This window comes from Colias eurytheme, chromosome 13 (assembly GCF_061535395.1).
Source record: "Colias eurytheme isolate Ceu_HAF_F1 chromosome 13, ilColEury1 Martin Lab GWU primary, whole genome shotgun sequence".
Lineage (NCBI taxonomy): Eukaryota > Metazoa > Arthropoda > Insecta > Lepidoptera > Pieridae > Colias > Colias eurytheme.
The window spans coordinates 6,375,028-6,399,331 of record NC_142992.1 but is presented as its reverse complement, the minus strand read 5'-3'; the positions used below and the strand labels follow the sequence as shown (position 1 = coordinate 6,399,331).

The 24,304-nt window shown below is 33.5% G+C and overlaps 2 protein-coding genes across 3 annotated transcripts; one reads left to right on the top strand and one right to left on the bottom strand.

The window, feature by feature from the left end:
- The first annotated feature begins 533 nt into the window (after window positions 1-533).
- Eip63F-1 (Ecdysone-induced protein 63F 1) lies at window positions 534-22,014 on the top strand. Of its 2 annotated transcripts, none has more exons than XM_090108433.1 (7): window positions 534-633; window positions 5,366-5,398; window positions 8,925-9,009; window positions 14,335-14,478; window positions 17,613-17,745; window positions 18,346-18,494; window positions 20,612-22,014. In XM_090108433.1, the coding sequence occupies exons 1-7, from the start codon at window positions 544-546 to the stop codon at window positions 20,632-20,634; spliced, it is 657 nt and encodes a 218-aa protein (XP_089964559.1). In that variant the 5' UTR covers window positions 534-543; the 3' UTR covers window positions 20,635-22,014. The 2 variants fall into 2 exon arrangements, with proteins under 2 accessions (XP_089964559.1, XP_089964560.1); XM_090108434.1 differs by lacking the exon at window positions 534-633 and adding an exon at window positions 878-1,186.
- Window positions 21,998-24,297, bottom strand: LOC149903413 (NADH dehydrogenase [ubiquinone] 1 alpha subcomplex subunit 6-like). Its single transcript, XM_090108436.1, has 3 exons — window positions 23,400-24,297; window positions 22,319-22,434; window positions 21,998-22,196 (listed from the first exon to the last, which is right to left on the bottom strand). Exons 1-3 carry the CDS (start codon window positions 23,521-23,523, stop codon window positions 22,068-22,070), a joined length of 369 nt encoding a protein of 122 aa, XP_089964562.1. The 5' UTR covers window positions 23,524-24,297; the 3' UTR covers window positions 21,998-22,067.
- Window positions 24,298-24,304: the final 7 nt, after the last annotated feature.

Genomic DNA, 24,304 nt, shown 5'->3' with positions numbered 1-24,304 from the left:
ATATTCTTATGTGTGATAACAAATTACTACATATCGGATTAGAAGAATTAAGAACACTCATAACAATACAAAGACGGCTTATTGCGGCTTGGATTATACTTATAATTTACTATGTTACAGAACATAATGATTTATTTAAGAAGATCAGGGAAATATTTTTATGAAGATAAGATTAAGAATGCTTGAGGTATGGTTTCTTAAAAATCTTAATCAGATGTTTCCTTTTAGAAGTGTATTAAACATTGTCTTGAAGTTGGGTCGCCTTAAAAAGTTGTGAGATGCCACTTGAAATTAATCATAGCCACACGCTTTGTACATGAAGACAAAAATAAATGTCTATAATTATTTAGTAGTGTTATTGTTGTGTATCGTGTAGTGCATGGGATGCCAAAACATAGTAACAACAGACAGGTGGTAGCGGGCAGCGGGTAAGCGGCCGGGTTTATGTAACGCGAGGGCGCGAGGGCGCGAGCGTGAGGCGAGTGCGAGCGGCGTGCGGCGGCGAGCGGCAGTGCTCTGCCGACCGCCGGGCCACACCGCGCCATGGACCGCGCGAGCGGCACCCCGCCGCAAACTCCGCCCGCGCAATCCGGCTTTGGCGCCTTTTGCAGCGCGATCTCTGAGACGTTTTCGGTACGTAACGAACTCGTTCTACACGTACCATGAACGCTGAAACCGCACACAGACACGTACACTCTACACCTATACTATTTGGCAAATTGGCGCCACAATTCAATTTCATGCTATTTACTAAGTATTCCAATAAAATACGATAATGTGGCAAATTGATGTGTCGCGCTCGCGTCGCGATCTATTTATAGACGCACGTGCTTCTCAGGTCATTAGTGAAGTCTGCATCCGTAGGCTTTAGTAGTTTCGCGATAATACAGAATCGGAAAAGACATCAAGGGAAGAAAATATAAACAAAATTTATTATTAGAGCGCTCGTTCGGGCCGGGTCGCATGGCCGTGATTTGTCCGATGGCTGTGATATACAGAAATACTCGCGCAATAAACGAACAGCCAACGCGACGTACAAAGGCCTGGCGCGACATCAGACATTCAAACGAACTCTGCAAGTCGGTTACCACGAGCGGCACCGTACGTGTGTCATCTCCTGACAAGGCGACGCGGACGTCAACGAGCCGTCCACGCTCCTGAATTTCCTTACTCGCCTAAAGCATAGGTACCAAGTTTGGAACATATACTTTTGTTATTACTTTTCTATCGCTCCTTCTTAAATCTATGACAATACTGATAAGTGTGCATGAATAAAAAGTTCTATCACTTGGTTTTTATGTAATTCAACGATGTTTATCCTCGAACAGTGATGTGTGTTTCAAATGGATTGAGTTTTTGATTGTGCAGCGATACAGCGATAAATTTTTATGGACTTACATCCAGTCGAATTGTGGGTGACTGTGTGGATTGTGTATAAACCATATGAAAATTAACTTTGCACTTTTTAAGCGATAATTAATAACACTAAGTTTTAACCCATAAGTTTGTCGAGTTAAACGTAACTTTCTATGATAATGATTGAAACATTTATCTATCTAGAACTTCGGTCTAGAAGTGCAACTTAAGAATACCATACTTTGTAATGTGGACATACAATTAATAATAGTAACCAACCATTGTAACGTGGAGTTTTTATGTAAGAAAGTGAAAGAGCATTTGGCGGGTACTTTAATTCTTATATTTGAATGGACATATTCAGTCCTTTAACAGCAGAAGCGGGTTATAGATATTGGGGCCTAAGTAGTAAGCTGTGCTATTTAGTTTTCCAATATGTGAAATTGAAATTATCCGCCTTTTAGAAATTTCAGAAGTAACAGCTAATTGATGCTCTAATATGATGTGCTATTACGTGGCTATTACCTATATTATTTTGATTCCGTAGAAAATCTATATTATATTCTCCCAATCATGTTGGAAAGTAACTGACTAACATGGAAAATATTTTCCATTTGGATACAATGAAATAGTCGCACGGCGGAGTGCGAAACGAGGCGAAAGGTGAAAATAAAATGTACCTATCGGACATTCTTAAATGTACGTACCTAACAGAAGACTAGCCTGCAACGTCTGCTTTGAAGCATATTGATTATTATCTTAATATGTAGTAATAATAAGACATATGGAATGTTAAAAATAAAGTAATACATTCGTTTTCAAAAGGTAGAGCTGGATAGTGCGACATACAATTTAACATGAAAATTTCGTCGTAAACTAAAATCTTAATTGCATTTGGGAGTGTATTATTGATTTTAAAATTTAAAATAAGTTTAATGAGAATATTTGCCGACTGCCTAGCTGAAAGATGGCTGAAAGTGTGAATATTTTTTTCTCAAAATCATGGATTTGAAAGAAGCTTTTGTCATGATATCTAGATCTTCTTGAATTTATAATTAAAATTAAATGTCCGAAGTTTAATAAAACCAATAAAGAATTTCCAACGCTGGACAATTGATGTGGTTAATAATTTTCTAAAGCTTCTGAGTCTATGGAAAAGTTTGCTCACAGTCGCAGAATACATAATTGGCAATATAAGAGATTTGGCTATCGTTGGCATGAACGCAGAATAATTAAACATTTTGACGAACCATGACAAGATCCTGAGTATTTTGTCACGATGATATTAATATGCCCAATGTCCATCATCGAAATGATATTAACACAGATATTAATGATCACAGTTTTTGGCATCTATAAGCTGCATTATACGTATATTTATTCTTACACTATTAATATAAACCATAAACGGTATTTGTGGTGCGATGTTTGTAATATGTTTTAACCCCATAAAAGTTTATTAGTTACCGAGCATATTTTCAAGAAAATTTTATGAATATGATAGGGCTTGAGGTCTGGCCGCTGGCGTTTGTAAATTGATTTCGATCAGCCAATGTCATTAATGGTAACTTACGTGAGTGCCGTTTTATGGACGTCCATTAAATATTTCATTGCATGAAGTGAATAATATGAATAAAAATGGTAAAGCGAAGACCTTATTTTTGCGTTTCGATCTGTAATTTAGTCTAAAATGAATAAAACGTAAATGTAAGCAGTTAGTTTTAACAGTAAGCTAAAAATTTCTGACAGCAGATAGCATAAAAATATCAGAGCTTTTTAATAAAATTAAAGCTTTTTCGTGAAACATCTTATCAATACGTGTAATTAAATTCTCACGTTAGTTATGTGTTCATTTTCTTGCCAACATATTTTCTTTCCTTTTAATTTTGTTTGGTACCTATTTACCTATCACAACACAATCAGGCTCTACCTACGTACGTTAATTAATCTTATAACGAAATGAAAGTTATAATAATATATTAGTAATTAGGAAGATATCATAAATATTGCAACAATACCTTGGTAACCACAATTCTTGTAAATATTTTTTTTTTCATTTTTTTTTTCATTTTTCAATAAATATTAATTTAATTTTATAAATTACATATTTGTACGAATTGTACGATACATTAAATTCTATGAAATACGTGCTCAATCTACCCATTTCGGCTTATTGTTTGTATCAACAGAGCCCAATTAAAAGTGAGCTTTGTTTACGTATTCTGTTTTAATTAGCGAATACATATAATGTTTGGAAACGAGTGACGATTGACGACATACTTCGTACTCCGTAGGTATGTTTATAGTGGGGACAGGGTGCAAGGTTGACTTTTACATCGAAAGGTTTGACCGCATCGATCGAGTAACGCGACGTCGGCATTGCCCTCTTTCCTTACTCGAGATTAAAATTCCATTGTACCGAACATACCCAAAGATATTAAACCGATATAATTCGTCTTTTGTCGTTATATTATTTGTAGAAATGCAAAGATATCTGTTAAAATAAAAAATAAATCAAAGTTATCTGTCAGGCAAAGTTAAAGATATGTATTCAAGTTGCCATAAGCTATACGAAACTTCATTAATATAAACTCTTTGTAATATTAAACAAATTATTCTAGGACAGATTTAAAGGTAATGTAGGTATGCCCTAACGGCCTAACGCTCATATTATGCAAACCTTCAGTGCGAAGAGATTATACGTCTACTCCCGTGTTATGAAATAACTTATTAATGAACTAAGTTTGTTAGTTTTAGGAGCAGAAATCTGGGCTTGGTTTTATAGTTCTTACGTGTAAATATTTAAAGACCTTATATTATAATAGGTATCAAGAAAAAATTACATTTTCAGAGATTTTTTATTAACTTTTTATCTTTACGTCTTTTAGTACCAAGGTACCTATAACATAATTTTGATTAATTTACGTTTATAATATATGTATGTACATATACATTTCAAGATAAATAAAGGCGAAAAGTTTAATGGAAGTGGGTAAAATAATAAGCGCTGTCTCTACGAGAGCTGCGCCTGCGTAGGCAGTATTGTTGATGTCGTTCCAAACTTTCTTCTCAGAAAAAGCTTGCATAAATTCGATGACTAATATACAATAGGAAAAAGAATATTCAGTGGAACAGAAACACTAATAGCCAGTAGTACACATTCGACGGTGTGGCTAAGAATTTAGATGTATTATTTTTAGAAGATAGGCAAGTCGGTCACTACCCCCATTATTCCGAATTTGAATCAAGAGTAAATCATTAACACGGTCAGTCTAAATTTATTGTTTGCTATGAATTCCAATTGTCAATGGGCTCGCTTACTTAAAAACATTCGACAGGGCTTGCTGAGGTTCAAGCGATATGTAAGTAAACTAAATTATGGATCTGGCTTGTAACATTTGATAATAACAAAAAAATTAACAACTTACTGCAAAATTTACATATTAACCGCACTAAACAAATGAATGTTAAATGTTTGTAAGAAGGAAATTGAAAAACTCTTGGTGACCCATTTTGTTAGACGAATAAACAGAAATAGAGAACATTTTATATTTTTGTTTATATGTATATTGTGCATAAAACTCGTCAAAATTTCTAAGAATTATGTAGATTTTCGTTTATCTGGTTTACTTGGAAAGATTCCAATATTCATTTTTATTGGCCACTAATAACAAGCCAAATTTTTAATTGTACTGATGCTACCTCTAGATTTCGTAGAATTCCTTGAAATAAGACGTACCTATTTTTTTATTCTGGACCTTAAATTTATAACCAGTGTATTCAATAACTCAAAAGGGCAAAGCGGCTTCATCCGATATTTTTTCAAAAAAATTTTTTTTAGTTATGTAATTTCATAATTTTCAAATTACATACTTTTCAATGGTAGTTGTATACACAGTGCGATTCACAACTGTAGTCATTTACATAAATATAAAATTATAGAGTGATATAGAAACCCCTCATAATATTAGCTTTAAGTCATACATTTATTATTATTTTTTCATTACAGGGAATGGCTACTACTTCCAGAAGTAGAAAAAAGGTAAGCAATTATGATGATAAATAACAAAGATACCTAATAAATAATAAAAGAAGTGAATTTCGCTTTATAGCACGTTTTTATTATTGCACAGGTACTTTTTTATTATTGCGCGCTTTGCTCGATTAGGTAGCGCTGTGCTTTATATCATATAAACGAACTTTAATCAATTTTTTATGAGTGTGTACAATGTACATAATACACATGTTACAGTACCTACAGGCTACATCTACTACAGTCGACAAGTACGTACGAAGCTGTAGAGCCTAAATAATTTAGAAAATGTGCGGCTACGAAATGCTTTGTAGAGCAGTGGAAATAGTTGAATAAGTATTTCGTTATATGCCATTCCTGCCCACAGGCCACAGGACCCATTTACGAAATGTTTGGAATCTTAGAGCATGCGTTCACACATTCGTAAACTCGACTAAAGTATTTCATGTGTTTAAAATATGGAGATTGTTTGGTCACCTTGACTTTGAACTTGGCTCTTTAATCTTTTTCATGCTTTGATGATGACGATGGAGTAGTATACTTATAAATGGCTTCCCTGTGTTTATATAAGCGCTTTATGGTGGAGAGCTTAAGTCAGTATAAAAATTAATAATTAACCCCCGTTAGATTTATTACTTATCCAAAATGAATTATATCAGATTATATTTTGTTTTATTATGCGTTCTTTCCATAAGTATCTAGGGGTATCTATTACTTCAAATAATATTTGCTTGGCTTACACGGTCATAACACTAATTTACCTGTATATCTATCAATTTAAAATAATAATACGTTGTTTTAAGAATATGCCCAAGCGGAATCTCATAAAGATATGTCTCTTTATATATAATTCACTTTATCGCACATTTTATCTTATTGATAAAATTAGAGAATTTAAAAATATCTAGCAAGGACACGGCATAGTTATGTGCTCATAGATAGGTATTCTATTTATGCTCTACTTCATAAGTATTCTATAGAATCGTTATAAATTCTGTAAAGAAAACAACTTTTTATTTGTAAGTAAATATTGTTCCATATAATCTACTAAATCATAAATGTCTTTGAGATGTATCGAGTGTTCGTTATTAATTATTATGCGGAATCGCAAAAGTATTAACAAATTGGCTGTCTTATTGCTAAAAAACCGGCCAAGTGCGAGTCGGGCTCGCGCACAAAGGGTTCCGTAGCAGCAAATATAATAAATTACAGTTAAATCAACCTATCTCAAAAACTATAAGAGATACTTTGATCAAACCAAAAATCGTTGAAAGAGTTAATTAGCATGCATCACCTCTATTTTTTTTAGAATTTTATACCCCGTAGTTATAAAAATAGAGGGGGGGGGACATACTTTTTACGACTTTGAGAGCTGATATCTCAAAAACCGTTCACTTTAAGAAAAATGTTTTTTAGAAAACTTTATATCATTTTAAAAGACCTTTCCATTGATACCCCACACGGGTATGTACATCGAAAAAAAAAATTTCATCCCTCAGTTACATGTATGGGGGGCCCCACCCCCAATTCTTTTTTTTACTATTTAGTGTCATATTTTTGTAGCGGTTCATACAACACATATTCCCATCAAATTTCATCACTGTAGTACTTATAGTTTCCGAGTAAATCGGCTGTGACAGACGGACAGACGGACAGACGGACAGACGGACATGACGAAACTATAAGGGTTCCGTTTTTGCCATTTTGGCTACGGAACCCTAAAAACGACACGTCTCGTTGCTAATACCGAATCGTATTGTATCTGGTCATCGCAATCACGGTTGTGATTCTTTCACATTGCGACGGTTATGTAAACTGTTATTTAAACATTTTTCCCGAAACCGCGGGCCACGGATACAACTGTCAGCATAAAACGTGTTAACCTCGAAATGCTGAAGTGTATGTAACGGATTGATTTAATGTGCTGTGAATGTGCTCTTTGAAGATGGTGGCGTTATACATCGGTTACTTTGTGTTACATATTTTGTACAAAGTTGCATTTCGATGTCATATTTTTTTGGAACGCAATAGGTGTTTACTAGCCATGTGAGAATTGACAGTGTGCCAAACGCGACATAAGCTATTTCCATACAAATCCATTTGCACCAGTAAAATTATTTTATAATTAATTTGCGTTTCTCCCTTGATATTGATAGTGAGCGGTCAGCGGTAGCCCTATTAAATACATATATGTATTCAAATATTGTCCTCGAGAATTCTTGGCAGTTACACGACGATACATTTTCATGCTTATATTTGTTTAATTTATGGTATTTTTACTTGTATTCATATTAGAAGTGTGTTTAAAATATCAATTCGGTTTAATAGGTTGCAACTTCCTGATGTACCTACCTACATGAAATGAAATGAATTTAATCGCAAGAAAAGTGGTTACATAGTGGTGTTGAGAAAACATAATCTGCAGTCTGCACAACTCGCCACCTACATACTTTCGAAACTACAAAAGAAATAGTGTCACATAAGAATTTGAATCTGCTTTCTAAATAAATACTAGCTTAAAAACCATTCTAGCTAGCTTACTACTTAATACTTAAAACATATTAAAAAAATTAAGAGTCAGAACAACAAAAAATTTAATTCAATAATTAAATACCCTGTTTATTCGAAATAATTTATTCAAACTCTGAGTAGAGTAATAGAGTGTAGAGAAACTTTAATATTTTGATGACGTTATTGTGCAGACAAAGTAACCCTATAATTTTCCTCCTACGTTATGGAAATTGATATACTTTAAGGTTAAGGTTGTACGATTTTTCGTTGAACACAAACCTTGTCATACGTTGATTAATTTCGGCAACATTAATAATAGAAACTGAAATTGGTTTATTTTAGAACCAGTACATTGGCTTGGTTAGCACAGTCATGTTATTGAACTTTATGAAAGGTCATATCAGTTAAACTAATGTGTGTACATTTAAGTGTGGAATAATGGTTTTCATTCTTTTCGTTTAGCTTTTGGGTGGTCTATAGATATACCTATATTAGCACATACATACATAATTACCTACATAATTACAAACCTTTCCTCTTTATAATATTAGTATAGATTTATAAATAGTTGGTCTCTGTTATTTATAGTTATCTATTAATTCTAATAATTAAAAAAAATATACTTAATGAAAATCTGCTTTAGAAACTTGATTGCATTACCTACAATCAAAAGAACATTAAAAATAGTTACAATTGTATTATTTAGTACCTAAACAAAGAAAAGTTTATCTAATATAGATAGGTACTTACTATAATATTATATAATGAATATTTTGTAAATTTCTATGTAAATTGATAAAATTTCAAGCTGATACAAAAGTACAATGCAGTTAACTGATCAATATATGATAAAGAGTAGGACAAAATTGATAACATTCTACAATTGATAAAAAGTGTACTTATTAGTCATTTTATGCTTTGTATTCCAGTATTACTATCGTGTTTGTTTATTGTTAGAACTGTATTTATGACCGACGCGGAGGTGTCATGTATGTCTGATCAGGAAAACGGTTGTGTGTTGCAGCAAGACGATGAAAAGAAAAAGAAGAAGCAGTCGCCCGTGGACGACCGGCCCGTCGTGCCCGCGCCCAGCGATGCTATGCTCAAAAGTAAGTCGCATCTGAGTAAAGTGACTATAAATAAACCTAATAATTATACAGTTATTCATCTCCATTCATCATCATCAATCAACCGTTTGTTATTATTACTAAAACTCTTGTGAATATCGAGACATTAGTGTCTTGCTTAATTGATTGTAATAGATTCAAAACTGTGTGGCGTGCATTTTTGTGTAGACTGACTGACTGACATATGATAATATGGGATATTCACAATCGAGTTTAATAAAGTTTTACCCCGAGTTCTACCGTCTAGTCTAGACAGAATAAGTGTCCGTCCGTGCTCGAGTTTTTCTATTATGACGGATATTAGAGTCCACACCCATTATTCATGTTTGTTCGTAATCAACCAGAGAGATCACTATCTTTTTTAAGCTTTTTTAATCGAATTTGATCGCGGAACAAATAGAACTACATATGTAGATAATTATAATGTCAGATTGTTGGTATTGTAGGTACCTATTGTTAATAGATTTTTAATACTTTGTATTACTTTTACTATTGCGTTTACGCGAAATTGTTGCAACAAAGACAATTAGTTACAACTATAGTAACAAACAAAAACGCGTTGTATTACGGAAAACCACCGGAAAACAAATAAATGAGTAGAATCTTAAGCAGAATACTTATAATGAGAAGAAAGTTCCCTTTAAGATTGTTTAAATTTAGAAAACGAAAAATTATAAATTATTTTGTCATCAGTTGTCTTTTTCTTGATCGTAGGCCCTAGTAGGCCATATAAATAACCGCCTCTTTTCTTTTGAATTTGTATAAGTATTATGAATTATCTCTGGAAGAAATCAGAATATACTATATTTTATATAAGGTGAAAGTAGATACGACTATTATATGTTTTGCGATATGATATTCATGATTAATGCTAAAAGGTACCTACACTACTAAATATTTTCATAGAAAATATTGTAATTAGTTACCTATGTTTACGTAAAAGTTTTCTTATTAGATCATCGTTTAATTATAATGTAGAGCCAGTAGAGTAAACGATCGAAAGGGAAAATAAAATTCGAAATGTGCGATGTTTGCTTTGTTTGGTGAAAAATGTTATCTATAGGTGGGGTGTAAACACAGTTGACATTGACGTTATGCTCACATTTCACTTCAGTGACGACGTGGACTGTATAAACTACCACATTAGTCGATACGAATTGAAAAGTAGAGCTAATTTCTCAGCTGGATTTACCTACGTCAATGAATCCTAATAGGACACGTTTGCTAACAAGCTTTCCTCTTAAACTTCGTAACGGTTATTCTTTATAGTTTTTATAGGAGTTTGGACAGAATATAAATTGCCTTTTATATTTATTTGTAATTATTATTATAGCTAGGCCATTTTTGTAGCCACTTACAGGAATGGGTTTTCTATGAGGATTAATTAGTTCTACATTCACCATGCTGCTCATGTGCGGATTGTTATATATTATATCACATAAGTACCTACTAAGTATGATACAAATCACTGCAACCTTAACTGCAACATACAGAAATATGCTTTGTTAGACTGTGCCATTACTATTTAGCAGAGGCGGCTCGTGACAAAATTTTATGGGTGTTCACTTGAAATAAAACACTGAAAATACGTGGTGTAAAGCAGTACATTTTATCAAAAAAATTACTTATAAAGGAAATACATACGTCTTTCTTTTTGGTGTGCAAAAATATCTATAACTTAAAGCGACAAGACATTCGTAAATGTCTGTTGTTGCTTTCATCACAACCACACAACCACGGTGTTTTCACATAATATTGTTCGGATTTAAACACACGCGTATATGTTTTCGTTTTTGTCGTACATTTTTGCGTAAGGTCAAGTTCAGGCCGTGGCAGTCCCTGCTTTCAATTCAAGCCGAATTTGTAACGTTTTAACACACTTTTTAATGAACGCCACATTATAATTGTTCATTTTCACACTCACAAGTAAATAGTAATACTGATAACGACAGACTATTTCAACACGTATCTTATGATTTTAATTAGAAAATTCCCGAATTTGCATTCGCGCACGTGCATTGAAGTTGACTCGAGAGTCGAGTGTTTGTTTATAATATAGAGAGTGGCAACATCGCGCGCGGCGGTAAAAACGAACCGGCAACGTTTGCGGGAGCGGCGCTCCGAATTTTGCTATCTTTCCATAGAAAATCTTCTGTTTCACGCGCGCAGGGCACTGGCAAACCCTCTCTTTCACTCCTATTGGATTTCGTATTAGGAAATGTACTAAATATTTTTTCATTGGAGCGCATCCGCTTCGCGCGTTACTGTATAAATACAATATTATTCAAGTGTATGGAATGAAGGAATGATGGATATATTCATTGGTATTGACAGTAGTTTTTTACGATTACGATTGATTTTAAATAGTTATAATTAATATTAATAATGAAATTAAGGAGTATGATTTTATTATAATTATTTATGGGAGTTCACTGCACCAGCGCTCCTTAGGGCGAGCCGCCTCTGCTATTTAGTATTTACTAAGAAGTAAAGAACCCGCCGCGCCGTAAAGCCTACCTACGTAGCGGTAATTCAAACCTGTGCTACGAATTAACCTACGCGACTCTCATGCGTCTGAATATAATGAATAATGGTTTACCTTCATTGACACACTCAGTTTAAAAGGTTGGCAATAACTCGCCATTTTATCTATGTTTGCAGTAACATTATGGTGACTTACGATCTCATCAACGTGATAAATGATAAGGAGAGATTTTATTGAGCTTTGTTTATGTTCTATATTAAATTGCGTTATGATCGTGTCTCGCCTTATTATTATAACTAGCGGTCCGCCCCGGCTTCGCCCGTGATACATATTTACGTTTTCTCTACATAAGAACCATCCTCGTACTTCAATTAATATAATAGAAAAGAATTATCGAAATCGGTTCAGCCGTTCACACGTGATGCCGTGACAACGCGAAACGGGTGCAGACCCGCCGCCTTTTTATAGCTCCCGCCGCGAAGCGCGTCGAACGCGGCAACTGATACACAAAAATAATCCTTATGACATGATTCTGTATTCACGCGCGATGACTTATAGCGTATTTCATGTATAACTTTGGTGTTTCTACACCGATTTACATGATTCTTTTACTATAACCTGCCCAGGAGTATGAAGAATAATTGTGCCAAATTTGGTTAAAATCCGTCGTGTAGTTTTTGTTTCTATAACGAATATACAGACAGACAGACAGACAGACAGACAGACAGACAGACAAAAATTTTACTGATTGCATTTTTGGCATCAGTAGCGATCCCTTATCACCCCTTCATAGTTTTTTTTTAAATATATTTCATGTACAGAATTGGCCTCTCTACAGATTTATTATAAGTATAGATTAACTAATGCTTATTTGCACACAACATATACATAGGAAATATCATTCCGGTAATAAATGTATGTTTGTATATAAATTATTAAAATTAACACAAACATAATTCAAAATGTTGAAATGAATTGTCAATTAGTATGAATAGTTCATTACACACTAATCATATCTAAATTAGGCAAAATTATACGTTGTAAATGTCTTTGAAAGATTCATCTCCTAATCTAGTTTCCAAGACATTTTTCACTTTTGGCATCTTATTTAAAGAGCAGTGACAAATATTGACTTAAATGATGAGCTACTGTATGCAGAATTCAGACTTAGGTAACATTGTGAAATCTTTGGCAATCCGTATATTTTAATTGTTTGCAAATCATAAACTTCAATATTTCTGGATCAATGACACCGTTCAGCTGTGAGCCGAAGAATGTCGAAAGTATAAAAAAATCAGAGGAAATAAATTTGAGTCGCACAAAAATTCCGGTTACCGAGTACATTCCACAATATAGTTATATACATTTGTGATATTTTTGGAAGCAATAAACGTCCGAGAATAATACTAACGTTTACTAGTCATTATAAATATTATACGGCGGAATATTTGACGAGAGAAAATTACTAAAATTAATTTATGATGTTGAATTAAATTTCACTGAACACTTGAGAATCGTAGAAGCATGAAATATACATATATTTAATCAAAAAAATTGTATTGATATTCAGAATTTTATACTTTTACCGGAGCATATTCTTTACATTATAAGTTGCGTAGGTTCCAGATATCAAGCAATGGATGTATTTTTGAATTAGCTTGGAGTTTAGTTTAAGAATATAAATAGTTCTTATTTGAAGTTACATAGTGCCTATTTATATCTTATATTTTGACATATTATCTTATCTGGATGGCATGGAAATAAACATCTTTTATGAGAGAAAATACAAAAAAAAAAAAAAATAAATTAGGAGTATATTCACATATGTTTACAATACGATAATATAAAAGTACCTAACTAGGTGCACCATCATTATGACACCGGTCTTCTGTGAAGGTATAATAAAAATAATCTCTTATAAACGCCGTACGAGCGTGATCGTGATCCAATTTGTGCCCAAGCATACTTGATAACCATTTAACATATTCCCGGACGTTAATTATATCAACACACATAACCAACATTTATTTTATATTTTGACTCTTTTATTTGACAGTTTAATACTTCGAGGATTTTATACGAAAGGTCAGGAATTAAGTTTCAGTGCCAAAACCTGGTTCTACGTTCCGTATTTCCTATTTTTGTTAGACCAAGTATAATTTGGCAATGAACTCTTAGTAGTACGAATGATAAGTAAAATTTTAATAAAATGTAGACTTGTATTAAATTCAGAAGGCTTGTGCCACGCAGAACTGTGCGATAGACGATGCCTAAAGATAAGAAGACGAACCGCACGTAACATTCTTAATCTTTTGTCAATATTGTTAACGGTATAAGGTATCATTATGGGAAGCCTCTCATTTTCATAAAAACATCATCACGATGTACACCAGTCCTATTAGTGTACAATCTCTTGTTAGAAAGTTTCAATTAGTTTCTTAATTACAATTAAGTAAAGTTTACAGCAGTGACATGTCATTAAAAAAAGATAATGATTTCTGTGAGTAAATTGCAAATCCGGCACAACAAAATTTAAATAGTAAAATTTATAGCGGTTATAGTAGTAAAGGTGCTTCTGAATTTAACTAGCAATTGGTGGCTGAAATAAACATAAATATTTGTTATATGTCTATTTGTTATAGTATCTCCAGCATCAACATAACGTTGTATCGATTGATCTGTAAAATTGGTAGCTAAGCTAGTAATCAAACCTGTGATGGCTTTATAGTCTTTTATCATACCACTTATCAATCGGGATCGAACCTACGTGAACCAAGAGCCAAATATTTTTGAATACTATATAATATATTGTTTTCTTATAGATCTGCGGACAGCATTCGGTCTCCTGGACCGGGACAGCGACGGTCACGTGACTCCCGCTGAATTGCAGTTTATGCTGCGAAACCTTGGTATCGAGGTCAGCGATGACCTTATAGGGGAACTTATTAAGGACGCGAGTAAAACTGGTAAGCCTTTTATACTCATACTTTTATTAGGTTTCGTTGTAAGGCTTGGCCGGCGATTATACTTCAGTCGCGGTGAAGACACGCCGTTAAATTAATAGCTTGTATGGATATAAATTAATAGGATTAATGAATTACCTTGATCTTTAGAAAAAATATAAAAGAACTACCTAATCAAATTGTATATTAACGTATGTATATAATGAAACGTAGAATGTAGCTTATCCTATCTTCAATCGTTTCGATCGAAGATTTGCATGTAACACGTTCTAGGTTGTATAGACTGTATAGTAAATATCTACCAACCTACTTTCACACTATAATCGTGTATGTCTATAATGTTTTGATTATAGTACACCAGAAAACTGGGTACGTTCTTGACCTACCGAACACTAGTATATTACATCTCTCGTAGACCGTAGTAATCGATCTATTAACTATGATTTATCGCGTAAGCTAGTAGCCAAAATCTGATTACAGTTTAAAATAAATGTCCTTGCTTTAGTACTTATAGGTACAGAGCATCGCCCACTTTACACTTCGATTTGAAAACTTGCCAGAAATATACTGATGTTAGTTTTTATTCATATAAAGATAAAATGGGTCATCAAAGTGCATCCATAAAAAATGTCCCAGAAATATTGCAGCAAATACGTGTTAATTTGTTATATAATTAAAGCGTCTCTTTACTTGGCAGCGACGGCAATTACTAATCGATATAAATACTCCTGAAAACAAATAAACAAAAGTTCATGGAATCAATTGAGATTATTTGTCGGAAGCATTCGAAGGGGACTGAAATGGCGTGTTCAGTGTTGGTGGCGGCGGCTTCCGGTGACCTCGCGCCTTTACATGCCTACCCTTACTGCCCTTACACCCCTAAAGCGTAATCGCGGTACTACTTAGTATAGAACAGAGCTACTACTGCGTAGTAAATATATTAAGCGATTAATTACGTCCATTTGTTATTAGAGACATAGGCATTTAGAAGATTCATTGGAAACGGAATTTTTGCGCTTGAAAAGGCAAATTTGACTTTCTTACTTATAAGAAACTTATTTTTCTTATTTATCCAAATCGGGTTTCTTAATAAATCGATCTACCTATATCAATACATAATAGTAAAACTAATATACCTACAATCACGCAATTATAATTTATAAGCCACTTGACTGCATGTGTTAATATTTATTTTCACATTTTTACATTCTCTTATATAAAAAAAACAGCACAAATTGCGGCGTAGATATATCATTATCGATTTGAGTAGGTACTTTCTATAAGTGTAGGATAAGAGTAACATGTTCATTATAATAGATTGTTACAAAGCATATCTACCGATGATTGTATCTATAAATCTACGAACTATATTTAATTCTATAAACACGTGTGCGATATCAACTTTCTATCCACATTATCTAATTAAGTATACCTAATTTTAATAGAAATAAAATGTATTTCTGATTTCTATAAACATATAATCTTAATATATATGTTACGGCTAAAGGTAGGTGAGAACATAAACTTAAGATTAGCCGGCTAAACTTAGGTTTATTTTCGACGAGGTGTTAATGTTAGTTTGTTCTATCTTTAGCCGGCTAAACTTAAGTGTAACCGCAGGCCCGTGGCTAAAAATGTCGGGGTGGGTAGATTTGGTTACTATAATACATGTAAGGAACAGGGCGAGTGTTTTCTGGCACTTCGCCGGCTGCTGCCGCAGCACGCTCGCTGCGCTCGCTCGGCTCGTGCGGGTCTTAAGAGTTCTAACCTAACCTAACCTAGCCACCAGCTTTCTGCCCTGAGTCGGGGTGGGTAGATTTGGTTACTATAATACATGTAAGGAACAGGGCGAGTGTTTTCTGGCACTGTGCGGGCCCCTCAAGCCCTCCACCGGCCCGGCGCTAACCAAATCTACCCACCCCGACATTTTTAGCCACGGGCCTGCGGTTACACTTAAGTTTAGCCGGCTAAAGATAGAACAAACTAACATTAACACCTCGTCGAAAATAAACCTAAGTTTAGCCGGCTAATCTTAAGTTTATGTTCTCACCTACCTTTAGCCGTGACATATATAAATCTCGTGTCACAATGTTTGTCCTCAATGGACTTCTAAACCACTTAACCGATTATAATAAAATTCGCACACCATGTGCAGTTCGATCCAACTTGATAGATAGGATAGTTTAAACATGTAGGTACCACGGGCAAAGCCGGGGCGGACCGCTAGTTCTATTATAAGTTTACTCAAAAATATGACTCCAATTTACGTTCTATTTAAATATTTTTAAAAATTTCCCCACCCGAGAATATTATATTTTTCCTACGATGGAAAAATATTTTGTATCTACATATCTATATGACACTATCTAGCTACATAATATATTAATATAGTGATATGATATATACCTACTTACCATAATATCATTATATACCTACATCCAACAAGCTTCCATTATTAATTAAGGATTACCTAGTCGGGTTAAAGCGAAATTGGAATTGGCACCAATAGTCACGATCATAATAATTTATGCTGTGAAATAGCACAGCTAATAAGCTTCTCGACTCAACTTGTTTATAATAGAGCCGCGTAAATTTCACATACAACACATGAATAAGATTTAATTTATGTAATGAAAGTAGCTTTGATGTAAGATAAGGAACGCATTTACGGGCACGGTTGCGTGCTACGACTATGTATTTTTATCCGGCCCAGGTGCTTTGTACTACGTCATGGAAATTAAACAAGATCAATGCTTTGGTTTCTCGATAAGAAGTTTGAGTACCTAATAAATTAGACTTTACGGTCAAATTTTTACGTTAATTATAAGGTACTCTTTAGATATTGGTACCTACATCCATCATTCTACCTTTATTACGCAAAGTATAAGATGAATGAAGTGTTTTGATCTTTCGTGTCAATATTGCTATAGATTTTGGGAAAAAGAATATGGGTTGGAAAAACGAATATATTATGTACCTAGTATGTGCGGTATAATGATGCAATAAAGTAATGAGTGCGAGAATTAATATTGTAGAGTTTCAGCATTAGCTCTATAATTTAAAAGTTTTAAATATTTCGATCAGTTTTACTCGGATTTCAGTTGAATATAGGAATTTAGATAGAGATTTTTTTTCAGGTAATGGCCTAATAGATGAGAATGATTTCATGCAATGGGTGACGAAAATACAGGCGTTACAAGGGTTGGATGTCACCACGAGTGGTGGTGATTCAGAAGAAGAAATAACAAGAGATTTGCTGGCAGCATTTAAGTACGTATCGAATGATAATACCAAGTTGATATGTACACAAATTAACCCCCAATCGTTGAGCAAATAATACAAAACGAAAGAATAGCTTTTGAAGCCAGAAGGTGACATTGTATGGTTGTTTAGAATGGATTACAATTCAATTGTAAAACAAGCGTTAAATTTTAAAGTTCGGAGAACATTTTTTATCTTCATTTCTATCTAATTTTTTCGCCAAATTTCTTTCGACTAAACTATTGTCTATTTTATTACTCGGTTCTTAGAATATCCTACAAGGTACCTGCTAATACTTTAAACGCGAAAGTGTTTCATAATGTGTCGATGTTTTTTACTTTACTTTCACGTTAAAACCACTGAAAAGATTTTGATGATACTTGGCTGTGATGTAACTTACCTACCTATCAGAGTACGACATTAACTCTGCACAGCTAGTGAAGAATATAATTTTGTTCAAACGTGTGACGTATTTTTTATGAAATATAATTTATAAACAAATGTGCCTATGATCACTTGCCTTTATTTATAAATTCATAAAAAATCAGATAGTTGAAGGTCGATCCCCACGATCTCCTCTACTATAATAAACGTATTATATTTGTACAGGGTGTTCGACCGCGACGACAACGGGTACATAACGCGCGACGAGCTGCGGACGGCGCTGGAGATGATCGGCGAGCCCGTCACCGACGCGCAGCTCAACCAGGTGCTCGCGCTCGGCGACATCGACCATGACGGAAGGATTGATTATGAAGGTAAATATCGTTGGTTTATTGAAGTGAAAACTTCTTTAGCGGCGTTGGGTATAAAATCTTAAACTCACGTCAGGACACGCGACCTGATCGAAAAAGCGTAAGACGGATGGATATCAAACATGCTCAACGTTAATAATCAAGTTTTCACTTCTGCCGGCACTCCCGGAGGCAACCCGTCTTTTTTTGTCTAGATTTATGATAAACCAACTCGTCGAATATCGAAAAGTTCGACATGTGACACACTTGGCCATCGTGGTGGATTACCTAGATAGGCAGAAGTCTGTACCCTGATGGGAGGTGCGATTTCCAGCAGTGAATGAGAAATAATGTATTTGGGCTGGTTATAATGATGATGACCTAAATGGTAATCGAGACAAATGCTTAATGATCTGCATATTCATGTAAAACGCATTTTAACGAAAGTTAAGTGTTGGGGCTTTTTGCTTGTACATGTCCATATATTGAAGTAATATATATATGACCTTAGATTACAAAATAAAAGACAGATGGAGCGTTGCCGAACTAAACCGAATAATTTATCGTCATTTCCATAAAGCTATGTGTGCTGTCATTTCGCCGTTGCACTGTACGTACACGGTGCTTCTGTGTGGGTGTTATGTTACCAGATATTGAAAATTTTCCCTAAATTTTCCCCGACTACGGAAGAAAGAGGGTTATGTTTTTCGAGTGTAGGTATGTATGTATAATATATTTCTTTGACACGCCCTGCAGTATAAACTGTTGGATCGATTTTGAGTTGTGACTTATGAGGTGTCATTGCAATCATCTGAATTATGAAGGTAGCTGTGGTGGTAGTGACGTAGGCTACATAAATTATTAGCAGTCATGTTTTAATTTTTATTTTAATATAAATTCGGGTTTTTGATATTATTTTATAATATTGTAAAAATTATTTTATCACCTATCTACTAAAGTTATACATGGACAAAATAATTTTATTCAATTTTTATTAAATAAATTACATTAAATTTATTAAATAAATTACATTAAAAAAAGTTTTTATTATTCAAAACATATGAATGCGAATAGCGGTAGTTTTTAGTCGAGAATGCGGGACATTTTATTTTCATCATATCCATCATGTGTTCACATGAATTAAATCGCAAGCGAAAACGACGCTTTTTATAAAAGTAACAAAAAAAATGTATAATGCTTTTTAAAATAATCTAATAATGACCATGAACTTTTATTGCACTATACAAATAATCACATTCACGATCGAAAAATCCAACAGCACTACCCCGAATATCTTTTAACCATTTTACCCCTAAAAATGGCAAATTCATTTTCAAAATACTGGCAGCATACGTTGAAGTTTTGAATTCCTTCGTATTTGTAAAATTATTATTTGTATACAAAATTAAATAAGCCAAATAATCTACAGAAAATCTGTAAAACGATGTTTTATCTTTTTGTTTGTTTTCGGGAACAAGTTTTACAGCGTTTTAATATCACAAGACAGCATTTTTTTACTAAAATATCAAACCCCTTTTGACGTATTGCATGACACTAGAATCGCTATAGCACTAGCGGAGGAACGTATTCGTTTTTGATTTCGTATTTTCTTTGACAAGGGCGATGAATGATTGACATGCTCCATCTGTATTTTATTTTGTAATCTAAGTATATGACCATAAATGTAGGCCAGACGCCAGTAACATCGCACTCGGTTGCATGTAAAATATAGACCAAGCGTGAACTCCGGAACTACTTATCTTTATGAAACACGCTCAATTTTTATGACGATGCCATCTTGTTTCTATAGCGTTGAAATATATGTCCATAAAATGAATGGATTTCTCAAATATTTCGATACAGAAAACTTTTCCAAATAACACGAAAACTAAAATTTTAAAAGTAATTGCAATAAACATGTACAAAAATTAACACCAACTTTTATAGGCTTTATAAAATTTAGTTTTAGTGTAGAGAGGAGCACTCAAGTATTTACCGCTCAGTGATGTTGAATATTCACTTGAGTTTGGCCTTCAGTATAGGTCTTTCCCGATCGTATAATTTAATGGTTTTACATTTGTAATTAATATATATCTTCAAAAACAAAATTATATTACTTAATCATCTTATTCTTGTTTCAGAGTTCGTGAAGATGCTATTGTAACCTGTACCTCTATGATTAAGAAAGACCTCACTAGATGTAATAATAGTGTATTGGAAATAATTGTGTAATGACTAACCCCAGCAGAAAGAGAAACATAGTGTAGAACTGCGTATTTTAAGGCAATCTTTGGACCATATTTTTGATAAGTGTTTGTGCTAGGAATATTAATAAAAATGTTCTAGAATCTAGACGTTAAGACGACAGTTGCGTCTTCCATATTTTATTGAAAACAAGAAAACAAATTGTAACGCTTCCGGTTTTATAAATTTACTTGTGATTGATACAATCGAAGCTTAAACGTCCTAATCTCGTGATAAATTTTAAGTATGGTTAAAGACTGTCTTATCTATTGTTACGCAGGTGATAGAAGCTAGGAAAAGCATGTAAATGAAAAAACTCTGGTACTAGAGTAAAAACTAAGTCGTTTTTTAATAATATTTATTTGAACTGTAGATAAATGTAGGATTAAACCTTTTTTAGGCTCAAAATTTTCCTTAACGGTGTCCTTCTTTAGACGATGAGATAGATGTTAAAGAAGACATCTGTCCCGCATTAATAAACCAGGATAAATTTAAAGGTAAATTTAGAACCTAAAATGTAATAGTAAGATTGTAGTCTATAGACTAGGCATATCAGAAAAAAAATGTTAATCCAAAAAAGAACCTTTTTTTAACCTACGCTATATATAAAATTACTTAACAATTGCGCTATTTATTTTTCATTCGTGTCGATACTCGATGTATAAATGTAAACAATGTATCTATATTAAGAGATTTTCAATCACGTTTGTAACTACAACTTATTGGATTTATTTATATTATACGATGAACGATCGATATAAAGACAATTAAGTTAGGTACTATCAAAGTTATCTGTGTATCGATGATATTCTAACATAAATGATAGTCTATACGTACCTATGTTTACCGTAAATGTCACGGGTATGAAAATACACGAAAATTTATATGTATGTACCTACTTATGCGATTATTTACATCATATTGTAATTTTATGGTTGTGAGCCTTAATTTAAACCCAAATTTGTAAATAATGTATCATGTTAATTTATATATTATATTTATTCATAGGTGGACTTCCTGCCTACATCATAATATACACCTAAGTAACATGAATTTTTTATAACAATTTAGCTCATTGATTTATACTATTTAAGTGAGTTTTTATTTATTTATTGATATAACAAAATATAAATATATTGCTTGATGTGTAGAATGAATGCGGGTGGATTATGTACCTTTTCATAACTCAAAATACCTATAAATTTTATATACTTAATTTGCAATAGACGTTATAACCTGACGCCTTTGAAAGGTATATTGTGATGTAAATTATATGCTATAAATAAATGTAATGTTGTTATTTAACCATTTATTTCCCAAAACCGAGATTGAACAAATTAAATTACTTATATTTTAATCAACGCCGGCCAAAAATTTTCCAACAAAGTCACATGGCTTCGGTTCTGCTGTTGGGTTCCAATTACTCATAAGATGCCCTTTCTGTTGCCAGTTGTTAGTCATCTCTTTTAGATTCATATATCCCTGAAGAAAAAAAATGTGTGCGTGTACTAGTGTACACACGTAAGAAGTGAAACTTCTTTATGACCTTATAAAATAAATAAAACAAATATCTTATACGTATTATTATTAGTCTGTGCTTATACCTTTATAACTAGCATGTCAATAACGCGAATGTCTGTAACACAAGCGTTTTTATAAAATTGCTCTCGTAATTTCCAACGGCAGTCTTCTTCATTTTTGGGTATGTCAAACAATCTTACTGTAAAGGGATAATATAAAAAGAATAACTATTATAGATTATACAAAAATACTGAATTTTATCATGATTAAAGATACAATAACTCCAAGCTTCAACTACAATGTGAAAATTTCACTGAAGATATTTAAAACTAGAATAAGCCTTCAATTTACGATGCTTGAGGTACTTATACAGTGTACCATTCTAAGGTTTCAAAGGATTGAAAACCTGATATAGGTAGCTACTGGTCTAAGGCAAAAAGGACACTTACGTTCCCCATAAGTAGGTGAGAAAACCGCAAATTTTAGTAGGTACCGCCAGAGATATTTAATAGGATAAATTGAAATTTCCTGACACTGGTTTTAATATCATACGATAGAAACAAATTGGCTCATTCAATGGATACCGTATACCAATACATATATTACAGGTGGGTATCTTTATAACTTTACAGGTACTTTATAGTAAAACTAGCAAGTACTTAGCAACTCATCTATACTAATATTATAAAGCTGAAGAGTTTGTTTGTTTGAACGCACTAATCTCGGGAACTACTGGTCCGATTTGAAAAATTCTTTCGGTGTTAGATAGCCCATTTATCGAGGAAGGTTAAAGGCTATATTTCATCACACTACGCGGGGCAACAGGAGTGGAGCCACGGGGGTGAAACCGCGCGGAGCAGCTAGTATGCTAATAATATCTAGATATCCACAATGCGAAGTGAAAAAGGAACAAACAAGCAATCCATCAGTCCCCGGAATCACAGACACAATAGAAAATCTATTGTGTCGTGCCCCGATCGGGGCGCTCGGTGGTCAATGGTATTAGTAAAAGAAAGATAACTGATAAGCCTAGGTGTCAGACTAGGTGTATAAATATTAATTTTTTTTAAGCAGAAGAGATTTTTATTTTGGTTGAATGTTTTTTAATATCTGTATAAAAATCCCTATTACAAATACTCCGTATACGGGAGCAATGCAACTTACGTAAATGCGGAATAAAACGATAATATGCTCTATATAATCCGATTACTCGTGTATGAGCCTCACAGAAATTGGCAGACAAAAGTGGTTTTACGCATTTACATCCAGCTCTTACTTTATCGGCCATTACTGATATACGTTATATAGTTGTAAATAATAATTATTAAAATACAATTTGTTAGTTGTTAATAATTTATCTTATAGGAATTTGAATATCTAGACATCAGATTGATCCCAGATAAAAATATATAGTAACTTGACATCTCATCAACTAAACAATATTTTTTTTGACATCAGAAAAGGTAGAGGTTCGTATTTCGCCTTATTATTTTTGTGTGATCTCTGTATCAGTAAAATGCGTATAACCCGAGCATAGAGAATAGATCTGATGGCGACGGGTACTTATGGTAGGGTTGGCAAATTAAGTTCCATATCATCGTTTTTTTGATTCATCCATTTGTTTTTAAAATAACAAAACTTAACGAAAATAAATAACAATCAATTGTAACGCAAACAATATAACAATCAAACTCAACAAAAACAACAATATCAATAAATGCAACTATAACTCGGAGTGCATCAAGTACCTAGCTTAGAAAGTGAATGCCACCTGATTATTTTTTGCAACGCATACTTCACTGTGGACTATACACAGCGATATCAATCTTTAGTTGGTAATAATACCTATAATATGGATTTTTTGAAGTGAAACTTCTTTATTGGGGTTGGAAAAAAATTTTGTGTAACATTTTTTCGTTACGCGCCATCTTTTTCTTATCCCTACCACGCGTGATTCGACGTATTTCTGTAAAGTTGCTTAAGTATAGTAATTTTTTTTTTAAAAATAAGGTCATAAAGAAGTTTCACTTCTTACGTGTGTACACTAGCACACGCACACATTTTTTTTT